Genomic DNA, 19,591 nt, shown 5'->3' with positions numbered 1-19,591 from the left:
ACAGCTGTGAATATAAAAACGAACGTCGGCAACGTAGGCATTTAGAAAAATCTTCTTTATCGTCGTCGAGCAAGTTCCTCGACGTGTTTCACTTCACCTTAATCGGCAGGTTAGCCCGAACGAACCGGACCTCGAATAAGTTGGCGCAGTTTTCCCACCCGCCACCGCAAGCTCGGGCTCCGCCGAAAAGCGTCGCGATCCCACGGCGGTTTTAAAATAAATTTTCCACTAGTCCTCGGCCCAGCTGATCCAACACTTAAACAAAGCCACCGTGTAAAAAAAACATTCGATAATTCCACCGGGCAATTATTTGCCCACGTACGTTCCGCCAGATGTGGTTACTAGAGGCAACGTTTAAGGTAAACGATTGACCCCCACGACTGTCGGGCTAACTTCGAGTAGCTCGAATCGTATCTTAGCGGCGCCTAGAGCAAACGAAAACCCCTGGTCCAGATTCCTCCGAATAACGACTGGACCTTTCCCCAGCCCTGCGCAAATCTTTCTTATCGCAACGGTGTGTCGGATTCGTCATCTCAAGTTCTTGGGAAGATACGAATCCCCCAATTGAAATTCAGCCTCGGGTCTCCGGTCTCGACGAAAAGTGTCCCACCTAAAAAGCCCAGGTCCGAGCCGCTCTCCTCCCCTTAAGGTGAAGTGAAACACCTCGAGGAACTTGATCGACGTCGATAAAGAAGATTCTTCTAAGTGCCTAAGTTGCCAACGTTCGTTTTTATATCGACAGCTGGGTCGAATTATATTGGATATTGCACCAAATGGCATACTACACCTGTCGTTTTCGTACAATAAATATCAAGAAATCGAAGTAAAACTTCAGAAATCCTCTGGATTCATGCTTTCTGGGGCCCTAATTGACTGCAGAGGGACCCTCTGCGCCATCTGTGATTTCCAGGTCAATTAAATTTTCACTCCGAGACCTCGTATTCCCATCGTTTTAGCATAGAAGCGCGTACGACACTTTTTTTGCCTTTATCCCGTTCAAATGCGAGTTTATCGATTACCAGAGTGTTCTAAATTGTCGTAAAATTGTCCCGACCCTTTCGTTTCTCATATCAGAGCCTTCGATAATTGTATATCGATCGAAATATGAGAGCTCGACGCCATTTTGGTTCTGGTCCGGGATAAGTGAAAACATTTTTTCCATAAAATTCAAATTTTGAATGTGTCAGGACAATTCTTAGATGATCAGGAGTGACGTGTCAAAGTTTCGGACAATTGGGTCTAATACCCTTAAAAAAAAAAAAGTGATGTATTCGAATCGACTGACTCGAAGGGGATTTCACTTCACCTTAACCACTGGTTTCGAACTGTCGCGAAAGGGAACGGAATCGGAGTTATCCGGGACCGTCACCAGCCAAGACGCGTAAATCAACGGTTCCTTTCCCGAAGATCCATTGCGAGGATCCGGCCTCCATCCCCGACCTACGCTCCGTGCGTACGAGATCCAGGAGCCAAGAGATATCCGAGATGACGGGATACGGCGAAGCTTAGGCCATAACGTCTGGTGGCTGTCCTACTCCTGACGGGTCGCACGGCGCGTCGAACACCTCGCATGCCGAGCACGTGGAGTGGCAGCCGCGTTTGCAGTCACGGCCTCACGCGAAGCCGCACTCCCGGTAGCCGAATGTCCGTCTTCCCCGCGGCGGATCCGCGGCTCGGGCCTCTAAACGATACGCAGCTCACGACCGCGAGGGAGCCTCGCCCGGCACGATCCACGACGACCCTGGGTCCACTATCTCCTGAAATCGCCGATAAATCCCTCGGGAGAGGCCCGGGATACCAGGAACTCAGGGGACCGGGTCCCGAAGCGCTATTTACGGCCCTCGTTCCGCCCCCGTCTGTCCGCTCGCGAAAGTGTCCTGCCCGAGGTTTATACAGCGAGGAAAGAAGGGTCATGCTTTGTTTATCACGTCGGGCGAAACCCTCGTCGACGTGTCCCTACTTGGACGAAGTTTTCAGCGACCGCGAGTTTTTGATAAACGGACGGTAATCACGATGTGACGTTTAAAATGACTTACCGAGAAATCTCTCGAATGTAAGGAATCGTGGGTGGGGTTAAGGTGAAGTGAAACCCCCTTTAAATCAGTCGATTCGAATACAACACTTTTTCTTAAGGGTATTAGACTAAACTGTCCGAAACTTTGACACATCACTCCTGATCATCTAAGAATTGTGCTTTGACACATTCAAAATTTGGATTTTATGGAAAAAATGTTTTCACTTATCCCGGACCAGAACCAAAACGGCGTCGAGCTCTCATATTTCGATCGATATACAATTATCGAAGGCTCTGATATGAGAATCGAACGGGTCGGGGCAATTTAACGACAATTTAGAACACTCTGGTAGTCGATAAACTCGCATTTGAACGGGATAAGGGCAAAAAAAGTGTTATATGGGCTTCTATGCTAAAACGATGGGAATACGAGGTCTCGGAGTGAAAATTTAATTGACCTGGAAATCACAGATGGCGCAGGGGGTCCCTCTGCAGCCATCTATGGCCCCAGAAAGCACGAATCCAAAGGTTTTTGGGAGGTTTACTTCGATTTCTTTATAATTATTGTACGAAAACGAAAGGTGGAGTATGTCATTCGGTACAATACCCAATATAATTCGACACAGCTGTCAATAGAAAAACGAACGTCGGCAACGTAGGCATTTAGAAAAATCTTCATTATCGACGTCGATCAAGTTCCTCGACGTCTTTCACTTCACCTTAAAGGCGATACGAAAGTGGCTCGGGGGAGGGCAATCGTGATATTTTCAAACGTTACAATGTGAATATGGAGACTAAAGGTAGCTTTCGACGTTCGTGAAATTTCATTTTTTATAACAAATTTTGAAAAATATCCGATCGGGTTACATATAAAGAAATTGAAATTTCATGGGTGTCGAGATCTTGCTTACAACTATCCCTATTCACGTTGTAAAATTTGAAACTATTCGGTACACCTAGTTCGAAGAAAAGTTTCACAAACGATACCTCTTTGACGTCACTCTCGTATCGCCTTAAATATACGGATATCGAGCGTTTTTTCTGCGCGAAGAGGTGCGATCGTTTAGAGGGATCCGGCACGTCGTCGATGATAAATACGACGCGATGCGACAAATGTGTCGAAAAGTAGCGCAGCCCCGAAATAATGGCGAGGGCCGTAGGGCGGATGAAGAAGATCCGGCCTTAACAACGCGAGAGGTCCCTCGGGGGCCCGAAGAGTCTATTGTTTCGGGCCTCTCGCGAAGGCAACATAATATCTCGAGCCGAGAAAGACTCCTCGGATGCGGGCAGTGGTTGCCCGTCAGAAATCTGGTGCACCCCTATTCTCGTGGACCCACATCGAGAAACCACGATCAACTCTTCATTGGCTTCGCCCGCCTTCCCAAAGGCCCGTTTCGGGCTCATCTGGCCATGGCAACCGCTTCCTACCGTAATCAAAAAAAGGTCCCTCGAGCGGGGCGTCCCCTGGGAAAAATCAAAGACGCTCGGACCCTCCGTCGAACCCATTACGATACGAATGGCAAAATACTTCCCATTGTTGATCCTTCCCCGCCGAACAATACGAGGACCTCTAACGAGCATTTAACGGGGTCAAGAGTCGCTAGTTCCTCGACCGACCACCCTTATGCATTTACAATAACCCACGTTGAGACGTAATAACAATTACCGAGGACAAAGTAACTTTCTCCGCGTAACATGCTAATTGGATCGAACCGCCGTATCTCTCTTATCCGGTCCAGATGCCAATGCGAGCAGGCAATGGAAACGAATGGGTCGATTGAAAAATGAAAACGTGTTTCAGTGCCGGGTGGCAGGTTGACCGGGTAAGCCGGGCCCGCCCGGCCCTTTCCTCGCTCGCGTCTCTCTCGCTCCCGCGGCGCTCCCCCGCGCTCCCTCTCTTGCGATCTCGGCTTTTGGGCCGATTTGCTTTGGCGACCCGTCCGGCGTTCCTTCTCGGCCGCCTCGGACCCGTAGCCGAGCGACGTTGCTCCGCTGCTGCAACCGAGGGCTCTCTTCGGGACCGGCGTTGCCATGCCGGCCAACCGAGATCCGAGAAACTGTACAAAAACCCACCCGGCCCATCGACACGGAGAGATCTCGCCCCTTCTTTTTTTTTTTTTTATTACAATTGCGAGGCGACCCATCGCGTACCCTGGCACGTCCCGTTGGCTTAGCCGGAGGACGAGCCGAGGGCACGGATTAATAATTACTAATTACCAGCTGGATCGTCGATGTCGCGTGCGCGGAAAGCCACGGTAAAGTGTCGTCTTTGCATCTCGATGGACGAAAAACGGCAAGGCTCGTCCTCGAGGGCACTTTTCCGGTCACGAGACATCGACGGGTTTTTTCTTTTTCTTTTTTTTTCTTTCTCTTTTGGATTATCGATTAACTATTCGATACAAATCATAATTCGTGACTGGGTTATCCTAAACTCTGACCAGCCTCGATCGATTACACGTGACCGTGTCAACTGCTTTTATCGCCGGTATACTTTGGGTGTGTCTCCTTCACCGCAATTGATAAGCGATGATGTTTAGTTTATCAACATTGGAGGGACCCCGCCGCATCTTTTGCCGATGATACGACATTCCTTGAACTTACGTCGAGCCACGTGGTACATGATTTGGTTGCTCGAGATATATTGTTTCTTTCTCAAACCGAGCAATTTTTTACACGTGGAAAAAGAAAATTTGTTCTTTTGACGGAATCGTCGGATGACCGATCGCATTTGATTCATTTCGGAGAACGTTTTGGTTGAATGTGTCAAATTACTTTAATATTCAGGGTGATCTACCACAATATTTGGTGTATATCGACTTAACGTTAATAACCAAGGAATTTTGTCATTCCAATTAAATATTTATTGATACAATAACGACATTCTAAAATTAAACCAATCAAAGACGTATCGATTCGAGGAAGTATCTTTCCGCGTGTCGGAGACACGACTCCTTTAACCTGGAGTTAACTGTTACTTAACTGGAGATGGCGATGAACCATAATCCGCCGTCACATTTCCCAGTTTCATCGTTTTCGTCCGGCCTAAGCGCATTATGGTAGACGTAAATTGGCCTAATCAGGTAACTTTGGGTATACGCCATGAAAGACCTTTTGATTGCAGAATAACGTAATCATTTTGTTCGCAAGCCCTAGGCTACCACGTGGGACAAAAATATATCTCGGAGCACCCTTCGTTTATTTCATTGAATATTATCTCAATCGAACGCGCGTTATGTTGCGTCGATAAAGATTTCCGATCGAAACAAACATTCCTCGCCATTCCTGGCGATATACCAATTTCACGAGTGTAGAGTTAAGCCGTTAACGCCTCTCCCGATAAAACGATACGTCTTTAAGTCGCGATAAAAGCACCGTAAGCCCCGATAACACCTCGAGTTACGCAAAGAGCGCAATATGTATTTTTCGCCATCACCCAATTGTGTATATACATTGTCTAAGTGATAAAAGCGTAATAAATTAAGCGGCGAGACGGCAATCGCGAGCATTTCGTTACAGCAGGTTAAATTTACGCGTTCAAATATTTTTTTCCCCATTACGTGTTGGAAAAATGCTGCCCATTATCGGAGCTACAACTCGTAGTTAGCAACTATAATTTTACCGGTCATACTACCATGCCGCGGACTCTCGAGCATCGTGAATCATAACTGATTCTAACCGTGAGTTATAACTTCATGACACGCGTACAAGCAGTTTCAAGTGTTCCAAAGCTCACAATCTCCTTTTTATGCCAGAAGTTTTATGTCAGAAGTGCAGACTAGGAGTGCACCTGTGCATTCAACAATTGCATTCCAAGGGTAGGTCCGAAGTTTCCTCTGGCCTGGTCGACCGAACTATTCTCCATTGAAACGTCAATAACCGCTGAACATTAGAAAATAAATCTCAGTTTAAAATATAAATAATGAAATACCTATTATTGATACAACAACCGACTAAATTCTTTGGTTAATAACTTTTGCTTGATCGCGTCAAATATTGCGGTAGATCACTCCAAATATTAAATGTAATCCGGTACATTTAGCTAAGCTTTATTTGCTAACTAAAATATTTTTATTTAAATTCATAAAGCGATCGAAGTACACGTTTCAATTGATTGGAGCAAACAAGTTACGGTTAAGTGAACGAGAATTCGGTTCACTTAACCGATACGTTTCTTGAAATTAATCGAATACGGCCAATCAAAAGATTTAGTTCAATGAACTAAATTCCTTTTTTGCGGGTGATTACCTTATCAAAATTGTATTACTACGACCTGACAATTCCACTAATCCCGACGGTGAATTAAGACGGAGTAAGTGCCCTTGGAGTTTCTCTCTGCTCTCTTCTGCTCCCGCAAAACAAAACGAGCTCTGCCGATCACGAAGGCGACGACTAGGAGTCGACTTATGTCACGAGCCACTACGGCACTCGAGAGTTTCTCGAGAACGAATCTGGCGTTCTCAGGAGTCACTCTCTTCGGGCGTTTCGTGACTCCTGACACTGCTAAAGGCCGTGCCAAGGGAAACCTCAGCGCGAATCGTAACGCCTCGACAATGGGCCGCTTACGAACCCTCCTCAAGTCTGTAAATCGCCCGTATCCTGTATCCCATAAATAAATTGTCCGAAAGAATACTTGCATTTCAATACACCTAACATATCTAAAGAGTAACCTCTGGAATCCCGCAATTAAACTCGCTTTACCGTACCATTATTCGGGACAAATTGCGATCTCTCCTATTTACGAATAATATTCACATACACGGATTATAAATGCCTACGTCTGAACGTAAAAATAAGCGCGGACTGTCGCGCATTCCGTTAGAAAAAATCGGAGTAGGAAAGAAGCTAGGTTATGGCGGGCGCGAACGATCGGTAAAAAATCGGGTGTCGATATCTCGATAGATAATAATTAAGACAGGGAAGTGAGCGGGGTCTGGAGAGGAATTTTGAAAAAGACTCACAGTGATTCGTCGGATTTTTCTGACATGGGAGGTTAAATTTTAAGAGTTAAGATCTCTATTAACGACGATCTCGGCACTCGCAGTTGCTTGTAGGGTAGATTGACAAAAGATCGCGTCAGCGCCGGCGAGGTTAAGTCGCGCGGCGCACTTCGACTGACTCGCCGGCCGCTTGTGTTTGTATATACGTATAAATACCTGTAGCTTCCAGCGGGGCTTCACCAAGCGAAAAAGACGATAAACAGCAGCACGATAACGCGGGAGGCACCAGCGGCAACGAGGAGGAGAAACCAATTCAACACAAACCAGGGGTCACATGTGAAAACCAGAGGGCAAAGGGTGCACGCACATCGGCAGCACTACGCGGTGCACCGTACACAATACAGATTACAAATTAAATATTATGGCTGCGTCTCGGCGTTCATGAATGAAACTGAGAGCGGAGCCGACCTCCCCCGGTGAATCGGTGCGCCCCGCCAATTGGCCAGCAGCTCTCACGAATAGCGCGACCGATTGGTCAGTCCCGTTACTGCCTTTCCGCTAGGACCGACTGCGGAGTGGGGGAACGGGCATGGAGGGGGAGTGGCGCCACCATTGGTTGACGCGCCAGCCTCGTGTACTTCAGGAGTGCCAATCCACGGGAGCGGGAATTTAAAAAGCGACCTCCTTTCCTTGGGAAAGAATCTTCTCTTTTCGTCATACGATATCATATGCTACAGCCTCTCCATGAACATTATACCCGACTGTTATAGTTTCATAGGTAGAGCTGTTAATGTTCACCGTTTTTTCCTTTACGTCCTGATATTTCATAATTGAAAATAAAATGAATTGGTCGCCCTGCATATTTTAAAATCACTACATTGGTTTATTCATTGTTTTAGGGCGTCAGTTGAAAATGAATGATAATTTTGTTCTAGAGTATGGTCAGCTTAAATTGCAAGATAAAGAGAGAAGCGTGTAATTGTCTGATAATGCAAGTATTATTTCGCAACTCGGTGGTTATTTTGATTATCGATTCATTGCAGTCTAGTGAACCTGCCATATTGGTCTCCGGCAGCTGATTACTGCAGGAATTTCGAAGAGGTAGAATTTAAGATTTACTTGCATAAAATTGAATGTTTTGTATATATATCTTTCTTACAAACAAGTTTTTCCTGATTTATATAATATCTTGGCTGTTATCGAATTGCAGTTCGTAATTTAGATTGAAAGATTTTCATTTTAACCATTATAACCTTAAAATAAGATGTGTTTAATTACATAATAGTAATTTAATGGAGATTAGCTCTTATAATATCAAGTTAAATAAATGGTGAAGTACTAAATGGTGCTTTATACCATTCGTAAATCTGTACTGTAGACATTAATAATTAAGTCAATATACTTTACATGGTATATACCCTAATTTCATTTATTTTCGTTACAGGCAATCATGTTGACTCGAAGAGCAGCTCTTGGAATACAAAAAACCTTTAAACGTAATGTGGGTGTGTTCGCCCCAGCTTTACAGAAAGCTACCGATCCTATCCAGCAACTATTCATCGATAAAATTCGTGAATATAAATCAAAGAGCGCGTAAGTATCTTTTAAGTACAGCGTCATAACTTTATTCCTCCTGTCCCAATTAGATTCCAGAAACTATCTATTTTGCCTGGCCTTAACTATTGTTAATAATTAACAGCCCTGATTAACTGATCATAGTAAATATTACAATTAAACATGTTTCAGTGGTGGTAAATTAGTTGATGCTACTCCAGAGTTAGAGAAAGAAAGACAAACTGAATTGGAGAAAGTAGCAAGACAGTATGGCGGTGGACCTGGAACTGACATGACTCAATTTCCTCAATTTAAATTCCCTGGTACGTTAATATTTGGGAGTTGTTCGTACTACTCCAAACATCTTTTATATGACCTCCCCTTATTATTCTACTTCATCTTTTTAATAGGATAATTGTTTTATATGAAAATGGGTTCTTATTACTTTGTAACTTTCATTTCACTATTTTCATTATTGAGAATTCAGTTTACCTTACCTTAAGTTTTTTTAATATTAATATATTCATTATTTTATTTTCAGATCAAACTATCGATCCACAAGTTTAATCAACATTTATATGATACGTCTGTTTATAGGAATGTCTTTCATTGGCATTATCTTGTCAAAGGTATAATTGTATAGAAAGATGGATAAGCAAGATCAATAAAGATTCTTTGTTTTTTGTTACAAAGCCGCAATTTTAATGGAAGACATTGTTATGTAAAAGATGTAGCAAATGATATGAAGTCACATTGTTGGCATTTCACTAAACAGTAATACTTTATTGTAAGAGTAGAAAATATAATTTATAAAACCAATAGCTGTTGTGTACATTTTTCCTTGTGATTATATTTACATTGTATTATTTTAATATTTCTAATCATTAATAATTTATTTTAAATATATCTTTCCTAGACTTGAAATTATAAGCAAATTTTGTTATACATACTCTTAAAAAAAAACATTCTTTCCCTGCAATAATTTTGTACATATTATTCACAAATGCATTTTAAAAATTCATTTAATGTCTGTCTGAATAAATAGTTTAGTGCTTTTAATAGCCTCTACCAAAATATTCATCTGAAATTTAACAGCTATAGATCTCAATGTTCTTGCAAACGTTAATAAATCACGTCTTGCATAAGTCGTCTTAAATTCACCAGCGCATGTACATATCTCATTCATATTCTCCCTTTTTATCTCAAGGCACTTTCGACATTGTAAATCTTGCAATGTGTAACTTGTACTCTTGCGATAGAATAAATCCAATAAAGAAAATTCAATTTCAGCATTGTCATAACTCGTTTCACATAGTGGGCATTTCCATACATATCTGTAAAGTATTATAGTTAGTTTTATACAACGGCTAATGATGTCCACTGTTCAGTAAATTCTATTATATGAGATAAAACTAAAAGCGTATCACGTTGATAATAATTTGCATACTTATTGTCTTCTTTGTCACGATAACTGTCTTTACATAAATCAATACTGCGAGTATGATAGCAAGCTTTACAGATCACTTCAGGTAAAACTAGTGAGATGCAGGGATCTCTCCATTCGGCTTCATCACTAAAACTACTAATGTTGATGAGCCGTAGAAGATTAGCTTTCAAAATACAAACATCCTGTTCTACTTCTTTGTCTAGAGATAAAACCTAAAATAAAAAATTATTGATGTATAGGTTCATATACATAATGTCACGTCTCCAAAGGTTATAAGATTTGTTCATTTTTAAAAGGAATGAAACAAAAAAAAAGTTAACACTATTTGGAAGACAATTGTTTTAGAATATTATACTATACCTTACAAACTGATTTCACCAATTCTAAAGCAGGGTTAATTTTTACTTTTTCATGGTCTCCAAGGTCGAAATTAGGATTGTCCTGAATAGTCAATTCTTTTTCCGGCAGCTTCCTATGGATCTTTTGCACAATTCTGTAAATATGTTGTCATAAATACGAAAAGTGGAGCACATTATGAAATAAGACGCCTTTGAAGATGACAACAATTATTAATCTGTAACTTGTTACATTATAATACTTGCAAAATATCTTACTGAAAGAGTTTTTGAGATATTTCTCCCGATAAAAGCTTCTTGGCAAACGCAGCAGTACTTTCTAAAGCACCTAGTCCTAGAATCTGACTTGCACTGTTTCTATTTCGCCGGTTTGGTCTAGAAATCCCTTCATCAAGATCGCTGTTACACATATGTTGATATATTGCAGTTATGTACCCAGCTATAACGGCACGAAAACTCGCTTGACAAAATGCTTCCGTTGGTAAATATTCCATTATGTTCCAATTCATTACAACTTTTGGCTGAAACCATCACGAGATGTTACTTTTTATTTATATAGAAACATTAATATTGTTAAAAATAATGTTGATACATTAAGGAATGAATTGCCATTTGTGTAATATTATACTTAACATGCTTCCAGTAACACTCACATCATCTTCATCTTCATTCTCATCAATTTGACTGATAAGATCATTGCTATTATCGTTCTGACTGTTCTCCAATCTCCCTGGTAGTTTACCCCGTACACCTGCGTGATTAGGCTAAAAAGACAAGTATAAAATGATATTTAGTGATGTTATTAATTACATTATGAAAAAATATTCAAATGTTGCGATGATTCTAAAATTCTGAAATGTTTAATACTTGCCAAGTCTAACCAAATAAGGTACTCCCAACATTGTTCACAAGTTATTTCAATGCTGTGAAAAAGTTCCTTGTTTCGAATAGTACTGACAACGAATTCAACGTATCCTAAAGCATCAGCAGCAATCCTCTTTTTTGTGCATAAAATAATCTTATTAAAATTAGCGAAGACGATTATAGATCCCAACTTCTTAAATTCAGCAAGAAGCTGTAGAAACAATTTCTTCATAAAGCTGTAGAGTGTACGCCATAATGCTGGATCATATAGCAGTGCATTTGGCGATCGCAACCACCTGAAAATTACACAATATAATACTTAAGACTATAGCAATTTAACAACAATGTTTATATCTGTCTACCTGTGAAAGTGGATAATTTGGTAATCAGCAAACATGTTTCGGTACTCTGTTACATCTCGTAACCATGCGCTAACCATACTTTTTAATACTTTAAAAGCAGGAGCGCATAACGCTATCTGGTCATAGCTAGGAATTGAGGTTCCCTCTTCGCCGCTCATTGTTTCCTACAAAATATTGAGTTCATTTTCTATATCTTCGTGATTTTTGGAAAATGTTTCGAAAACATCGGTGTAATTACAAATTTCTAAAAGAATAATAAAAGTTTGAAGTATCACCTGTAATGAGATTTGTGGTGCACTATGAAAGGCAACAAAGGAACTGGTGCCGTCTATATCGTTGACGTGATGGGATTGTAACAAAGCATTAATGGCAAGGCTTTCAATTTCTAGTTCCATACATACACTAGAATAAGTGCCTGGACTGTTTGTTGTACAGATTGAAATCTCTTCAAAATCTATTTGCAACCTGTGAATTATTTAAACACAAGCAAATTTTCAATACGAGTATACATAGATACATAGATATTGTAAGTTCATCCATATCTTAAACTACATTTCTATCTTATTGACAATAATTATTATCTATATTCACAAACAGATGATGAATATTTTACTTTACCTGCAGTCGTCGGATTCACTGCCGCCTAAATCAGGCATTTCCGTTGGAGAACACCATAACACGAAATTATGCTTTTGTAAATGTCGAGCATAAAACAAATCCGCACCAAATAAAGTTGCGTCAACTGGTAAATTTCCAATTGGAGCATGGAAAAATCGGCATTGTTCGGTCGTTAACTCAATAATTTTCTCGCTGTTTAAATAGTGTTGTACCATAATTTTTGCACCGTCCCTTTGCCAGTTAATGTTGCCGTATAGATTCTCAATATCACGTACGTGAGTATTAATTAAAGGAAAGTCGGTTAATCCAGGCATTTCGGTGGTCAATGCATTTGTACCTGTTAAACAATAGAATTGTTCGGTAAATTCAACAAAATTGCAATAAGTCTAAAGTGTTTTAGATACAGGTATTAGGATGCTGCAAGTTCTGTGAACATACTTAAAGGTGATTGTACTATGAGCACAGTTGCGCCTTTCATATCATTTTTGTAAGCCATTAACGCTGCCTGCAGCATACGATACACTTGACGTAAATTAATTTCTATTTTGACTTCAAACTGTATTGCGTCAGGTAAATTCTTTACATTTGAATGTGCCTCTTTCGTCAAGCTGTAATATCATAGTGTTTTGGTTAAAAATCCACCAACGGTAATGTTAGTATATAAACTAATAAAACTGAAAGACACGTGCGATGAACTTTATACATAGTTATCAGTATGCTTTTATAAATTTAAATAAATTCAATTTTAATGTCTTACACAGCATTGCGTTCGTTAACGTAAAGCGTGTTCATGTTGGGCATTTGATCTGTTCTCACTGTGTCCACAACAAAAATGTATCCTTTCTTGATAGGAGCAAGGAAAAGTCCCCACATTGCTCTTTGACGATTTGATGACCAATGATGGTATAAGAAGATATGTTTTAGAACTCCCGACTGGTAATGAATAAACGAATAACATTATATTAGGTAATATTTGTTTACACCGGTAGGAGCAAAAGTAATGAATAAAATACCTGAAGGTAAGGCTGTTCATTCAATGTTCTAGAGCGTAATTGAAGTAAATTAAAAGTATCAGCTCCATCTTTTATTGTTTGCGCTGCAGCTTTGTCCACGGAGCATACGCATCCCAGTTGAAGTATAGCTCTGAATTCCAAAGATATTTGAGTCTCGTAAATGCCTTCTATTTCGGGTTTTGATGTAATCTGCATGACAGTCCTGTTCCAGATAAGAGCAACAAAATTCATTATAAGACAAATTGGACTATTAGTTAAATTATGTATAATTTCAAATAACGTATTGTTCAAATTAGCACTTAAAAATACCAGGAATTACAATAAAACAGTATGTCGTTACACTTACGAATTGTTTTTAATAAATACGGCTTCTGGAACCGTACACTGGTAAAGATGATACACTTTTCGAGAACGAGGTAAGGTTCTTGAACATTTCTTCCAAACTGAGTTATGTTGAGATTCTTCTCTTGCTTTTCGAGAATTTATATAAAATATGCGAGGTACAACTAAACGTAGATGGTGTAACTCCTGGTCCACAAGCACCCACAATCTGAACATCCCAGGTTCATTAGTCTCTGCTAACTGTAACGAAATTTTGATATAAATCAAACGGTTTCACCAAAATATAAATAAACTTTGCAAAATGATTTTTACCTGAATAATCTGCCATGGCATACTGAGAAGCTTTCTCTGAGCATGTCTTAAAAATCCGCTCACTGTTGATGTTCTTGGATCCCTGACCACCCTGCTGCGTTTACGTTCTAAATCGTTATAAGATGTTCTACTTCTTTTATTCTGTTTTTGACCTCTCTGCTTGGTTTGATACGCCCATTTTTTCTTTTGAAATTCCAGCCATAATAATCTTTCTTTCTATGTTTGTTGAACACAACATTCAATTAATATAAGTGTAAGTAAAACGAGTCTATTTAACTCTAGATTATCATGTTATTGCAAACATATAGGTGTAAATTGTAATGCATAAATTTTAATTATTAAATGAAAGTACCGCTGTTTTTCCCATAGGAGGCGGATCGCCTAAAACTTCTCTCCAACTTTTTGTGTTGATTTCCCCTTCGTCGTCAAAGGAGGTGTCTCGCTTCCTCTTAGACACAACGGGTCCTGGTTTTTTAAATTCATGAGAACTCCCTGCGACGTCTTCGATATCCGTGTCCTCGGTATTTTCTGTGCTACTGTCATGACTGGAGTCAGCAGTACTTTTAGGAATTTTGGTAAACATTTCTGTAATTTTTTGTTGCTTCTTTGTATCGGTTTTCTCCATTATTTTCTTATGTAACCAGTCCGGATGTTTAACTCTTGGTACAGGGTTTGATATCTAATCAAACATAAATATTGTATTTCTTTTCTTCCGTATAAATTAATAATATATATATAAATTGTGCTTTAATATGCATACCCCCTGCATTGCCGCAGGTATGGTAATGATTTTCTGAATCGTGCTTCCCAACCTCTCGATGTAGTAATTCCAATCCAATACTTCCCGAATATCGAAATTTTGCAGACTGTTATCCTTTAACCATTTTCGTAAATAATATTTCTTCACACTAGGTTCTGACTGAAATATAGCTAATGGTATAGCTCTAAAAATAAGAATGAAGTGAGATAAATGCAAAATAAGTGCAAAGAATAACGGCTTATTTACCGTTCTGTTACTGGCGAACCTTCCGGCTTTCTTGATACAATATACTTGCAAGCCAACCCTGCATCCTTTACCATTTGATCTCCTAAAAATTCAGCTAATCTTTTAGCCGTGGAAATAGAGGTAGACTTTTGCGCTCCATAGTCGTCCAATTTTCTAGACATTGATTTATTTTCCGATATAAGGTCAAGTAAATCAGAGTCTGGTATATTAGCACCCTAAAATGCAATTCAATACAATTCTTCTAACAAGTCATTATAAATTTTCATCTATATTTTAAGAAGTATGTATACCTTACTGTACAATACATCCAACCAGTAATCTGCAACTTTAGCTACAGATTGATAACACTCTTCTAAGGTATTTCCTTTCAAAAAAGACTCAAATACCGAAGACTGAAATATCTTAATTAATTGAAGTTCTCCTCGCCTCTTAACTTCAAACCCTTTCAATTCTGCAAGAGATCCATCAAAGTTGAACACTGCATATCGTTTCTTCAATTTTTTCCCTTCTTCTTTCGCAGCTGGTAAAACCATTGCTAAATAAGGACCATCTACTTCGAAAAATATAGAATTCTCACTTCTAATTTTGTAAGTTACATTTTCTGGGTCTGTTAGTTCATGGTAAACGTGGTTAGTGAATTGATCCTATAACAAAACAAAGAAAATCATAACTGCATACGTATATTCTTAAAATTCTATGATGCATTCTTGAACGCATCGTCCAAGAATGTAAACGATATCAAAATGTAATTCTATGTACCTTCACCATGAAATTCAACACGGTATTAGGGTAAGAGATGGTCAATTTCGATTTCTTCGGATGTTGAGTTTTAACAATGACATTGTCTGGAAAAGAAGCAGGCAATATACACCAAATTCCATCGGTATCCAGTTCTAATGGACGACCAATTTGTTCTATAATTTCTCTGGCTTTCATAATTATGTGTGCGCCAGTATAGCACACAATACCAGCCATTTCCATACTGTGCCAACGTGCTCTGGATTAAAAGACAATTCAATTTTATTGATTTGCAGCAAAGTCAGCAGAAATTAAATAAATTTATGTCTTACCCTTTGCGCATTACGTATCCGTAAAACGAGTTAAGAATACACTTATGAGCAAGTTGCAGTGAGTCGTATAACACTTCTCTATTCTTGGCAGATTTAATTTCACCTGCATCGCCACTAGCTATGGCAGCAGCAACTTGCTGTTTTGCCACTTTTGTTAATCCTTTATATTCATATCTTCTGTCTCTGAAAGCTCGTACAGTGTCAACATAAAAGGAATTTTCCTGTTGACAAACTGTTTCGGTCTTCACTTCTGTGCGTGTGACTTTAACTTTTTTATAAACTTTTCTACAATACTCTGTCAGACGTTTTTTCTCATATGCAGCTTTATCCTGTTTGGATAGTTGATGAAACGCTCGCCGAGGACCATTAGGAAATAAAGATGGAAACTTTTCCATCTCTAGTTGCTGTTGTATCCTTTGAAATTCCCCTAGACCAGCTGACACTAAAACATTTTACCAAATGTTATGTCATGAATCTGTTAGCCATATATAGATAGAATAAACAAAATCTATTCATCTCTAGACATTTACTTACTACACTCTCCTCTCCACGTCCATTGCATTTGCTTTTGGCATAGGGCATTTGGTCTATTGTAATCACACGAAGCACATACAGTTTCATTCACGATCGCAAATGGTTGCAGTCGATTAGTCAATATAATATTTGGATACATAGCGCCTACATCTAAATGGTAAATTACAGGCTTCTCTACTCTGAATGGTTGTTCCTTTAAACGCACCAATTTATTACGAATTTCGTCGGCCACTTCATCGAAATTTGAAACCATATCTAATGGAACCTTTTCTTCTTCTTCTATTGCATGCTTCAAAGTATTTTCTACATTGTTGATTAAAATATCTACAGCTTCTGGTACCAACTTGAAGCGGCATGGAATATCAGCACGAAATACACCTGATTCCAGAGCTTCGACATGACCACCGACATATGTCTCCTGATCTAATACATGTCCATCCTTTGTCAGTTTATTAAATTCAGACTCCTGTTTATTAGGAAATATAACATTTGCTTGAAATGCTTGTACCATTAGTAGTGATTCGCAGAGAGTGCCAGAACCTTTTCGTAACACCTTAACAAAGAATAAAAATATGATGGTAAAGTCATTATTTAAAATCAGTACTGGATTTTAATTAATTAATGTAACAATTTACCTCGTCAGGTTCCATAGGTATAATCGTACACAATGCAAATATGAATGGATGTATATATTTTTGATATAAATAGTAAGTTGCCACTGCATCGGAAACAGAATAACTAGCAAGTGTTTGTGGGTCCTCAGCTGCCATTTTACACATGTCTTCTGGATCTAACTCAACAGGATCATATCTTAATTTTGCCTTTGCTACAGCTTTCAAACCATGTGAACCAACAGGGAGATAAGAATCACGCCTTACCCAACTGTTCATATAAATAGTAAGTATTAAACCTTTTTATATTGCATTATGTAAAATTTGTTATATTGAATTTACGCACCATAAACAATCCATGTGAATAGCAGCTCGATTAGCATACACCCCATCCCTATTTTTTGCAAAACCAATTTCTGTTTTCATGTCTAAATTATGTATAGCTGCTCTAGTTTCTACAAATGGCCAATCAAAAAAATCTCCATTATATGTAACAAATACATGTGGTTTCACTTCATTGATATGATCAAAGAATCTTCTTATGGTGGCTTTTTCATCTGGTTCATTGAAAATAGTAAAAACACCTTCAAACTCAGGTTTTGGTGTGTATTCAAAATCGTTTATATCAGATGAAACAATATCCCTGTTTGTGATTAAATAACCCTACCAAACAAAGACAATTAGGATTACATATCTAACAGCTGTATACCAGTATATTTGGAATTATACTTTGTGCAAGCATTGACTGTGTTAACAATACACTATCAATAAAATATATAGGCTAGGGTAGTTACCTCGCCATCAATCATGTAAGAGATCATCATAATTTGATCAGAATTAGCATCAGGGAACTTTAATGGAAGTTTGGTAGTTTCTATATCATAGGCTAATACAATGGGCTCTATTGTTTCAATAATGTCCTCTCTACGAGTAATTATTGGTGGTTCCACTCCTTGAGTTCTCACTGTATACCAAGTTCCAACAAATATTTTTGCATCTATGGATACTCTTACATGATGGGGAATATCATGTTCTCTGTATAAAATTAAACATGTTTACTTGAAATGCATTTTATAAATACATTGTTTGATATAATATATACTGGCAAAATAGCAATAAGTAGTGAAAGTTCAATTACTTTACCTAATGTCAAGGATGTTGTCCATGTGATCAATTATTCTTTTTGAAGTATGTTGATCATATGCATTTAAAGCACTTGCCATTAAATTGGAGTAATATGTGTTATTCTTTTCCCTTTCTACGTTTCTTCTTACCACAGCCATGATATCTCGTTTTACTTTCATCAAATCAGTGATATTGGCAAATAATAGTTTTAAATAAGTCTGTTTTAGTCCAATTAAGTGGTTGGGCTATGAATTTAGGACAGATTAAAATTAAAAAATCTAATACAAAAAACAAAATGCAATGCGATATGAAAATACATAAAATATTACCATGTCCAGGTCTTCTTTTTCAACAATTTCAATTTTGGTCACTATGGTATTGTACTTTTTCAATAAAAAGGTTGATACTTCTTGAAATGCTCCTTTACGACAGAGTATGTAAAAATATGGACGAAAGGGAACTGAAACTTTAAATCTTGTGCCATCTTCTTCCAAAAAATAATAGTCTACTCCACTAACCAGTCGTTTATCATCATTCATGATTTCGGTCTAAATAAACAAATATAATAATCTTAAATAAAAATATTGTCCAATGCAATATTATACCTCACATAAACTTATACCAACATTATGATAATTAAAAATTACTAATCAAGGCATGAAAATAAAAGGAAATATATGTATATATAAGTACAAATTACATTATAAACTTCACTGATTAGCATATTTCATTCTATTTATAAATATTATCAACAGTTCAATTATGATTAAAATAACATATACTTATTAATTAATTACCGAGTGCATGTTCAAAAGGTACCCTGTTCTTTCTTTAACATCAGTAACTGTATGAAAACCATATAAACTGTCCAGTCTAATATTCTCTATCACTTGATTTATCCTTCCTTGTGCAGTATTTTCTCTGAAAATAAAATAATGCGAATAAGCATTCATTTAAACATGAGACGTAAATATGAAATATTAAAAAATAGGAACCTAGATGTGTTGTCTGCAGCTGAGAAAGTGTTACTAGTATTTGCTTTTTGATACTTAAATCTATCACTGTTCTGTAATCTTGCCATTTTTGACGTTTTATTGCTATAAAAAAATGGTTCTAATAGGATAGAAATATCACAACACTATTAAATGCAATCAACCATTATAACAGAACCCACACTCCATTGTGATGCTTATAGGATCGCGCCTGATCGCGCCAAAATCATAAACATATACTTTAGTTTATCGTATAGATACGAAATGGAGTTAGTTTTGCCATTTAGACTTGTGCTGCCCATCGTGAAGAATTTACGTGGCTTATATACTTTGCTTAGCGCCATCTGATATTCAGGAAGTGAACCTTACTCTTTGTTTGGTATACCGTAGTCAATGATCGATTCGCTCAATTTATCGTTAACAATTCTTCATCT

The 19,591-nt window shown here is 38.4% G+C and overlaps 3 protein-coding genes across 4 annotated transcripts in view; 1 reads left to right on the top strand and 2 right to left on the bottom strand.

Moving 5' to 3' along the window:
• Positions 1-7,448, bottom strand: part of LOC105697843 (ETS-like protein pointed) — an 86,352-nt gene extending 78,904 nt beyond the window's left edge. The window contains exon 1 of one of the 2 annotated variants that reach the window (XM_012421543.2): positions 7,168-7,448. The gene's annotated coding sequence lies outside the window, so the exon portion shown is untranslated. Of the gene's footprint in view, positions 1-6,972; positions 7,125-7,167 lie in introns of those variants that run through there. The other variant, XM_012421544.2, reaches the window with a different exon arrangement.
• Positions 7,449-7,899: 451 nt separating this feature from the next.
• On the top strand, positions 7,900-9,324 carry LOC105697840 (ATP synthase-coupling factor 6, mitochondrial). Its single transcript, XM_012421534.2, has 4 exons — positions 7,900-8,052; positions 8,396-8,544; positions 8,698-8,828; positions 9,047-9,324. Exons 2-4 carry the CDS (start codon positions 8,402-8,404, stop codon positions 9,070-9,072), a joined length of 300 nt encoding a protein of 99 aa, XP_012276957.1. The 5' UTR covers positions 7,900-8,052; positions 8,396-8,401; the 3' UTR covers positions 9,073-9,324.
• On the bottom strand, positions 9,262-19,357 carry LOC105697839 (DNA polymerase epsilon catalytic subunit A). The gene is made up of 28 exons (XM_012421533.1): positions 19,161-19,357; positions 18,963-19,086; positions 18,495-18,713; positions 18,184-18,410; positions 17,835-18,075; positions 17,387-17,703; positions 17,065-17,311; positions 16,430-16,982; positions 15,896-16,337; positions 15,585-15,822; positions 15,116-15,469; positions 14,826-15,040; positions 14,580-14,763; positions 14,172-14,498; positions 13,820-14,035; positions 13,512-13,747; positions 13,166-13,367; positions 12,910-13,085; positions 12,591-12,760; positions 12,153-12,489; positions 11,810-11,999; positions 11,535-11,698; positions 11,180-11,468; positions 10,962-11,072; positions 10,567-10,829; positions 10,313-10,445; positions 9,953-10,164; positions 9,262-9,839 (listed from the first exon to the last, which is right to left on the bottom strand). Exons 1-28 carry the CDS (start codon positions 19,244-19,246, stop codon positions 9,524-9,526), a joined length of 6,789 nt encoding a protein of 2,262 aa, XP_012276956.1. The 5' UTR covers positions 19,247-19,357; the 3' UTR covers positions 9,262-9,523.
• Positions 19,358-19,591: the final 234 nt, after the last annotated feature.

Source organism: Orussus abietinus, unplaced genomic scaffold (assembly GCF_000612105.2).
Source record: "Orussus abietinus isolate OABI.00-Male unplaced genomic scaffold, Oabi_2.0 scaffold130, whole genome shotgun sequence".
Taxonomy (NCBI): Eukaryota; Metazoa; Arthropoda; class Insecta; order Hymenoptera; family Orussidae; genus Orussus; species Orussus abietinus.
The sequence above is the reverse complement of the archived record's forward strand: the minus strand, read 5'-3'. Positions and strand labels throughout refer to the sequence as shown.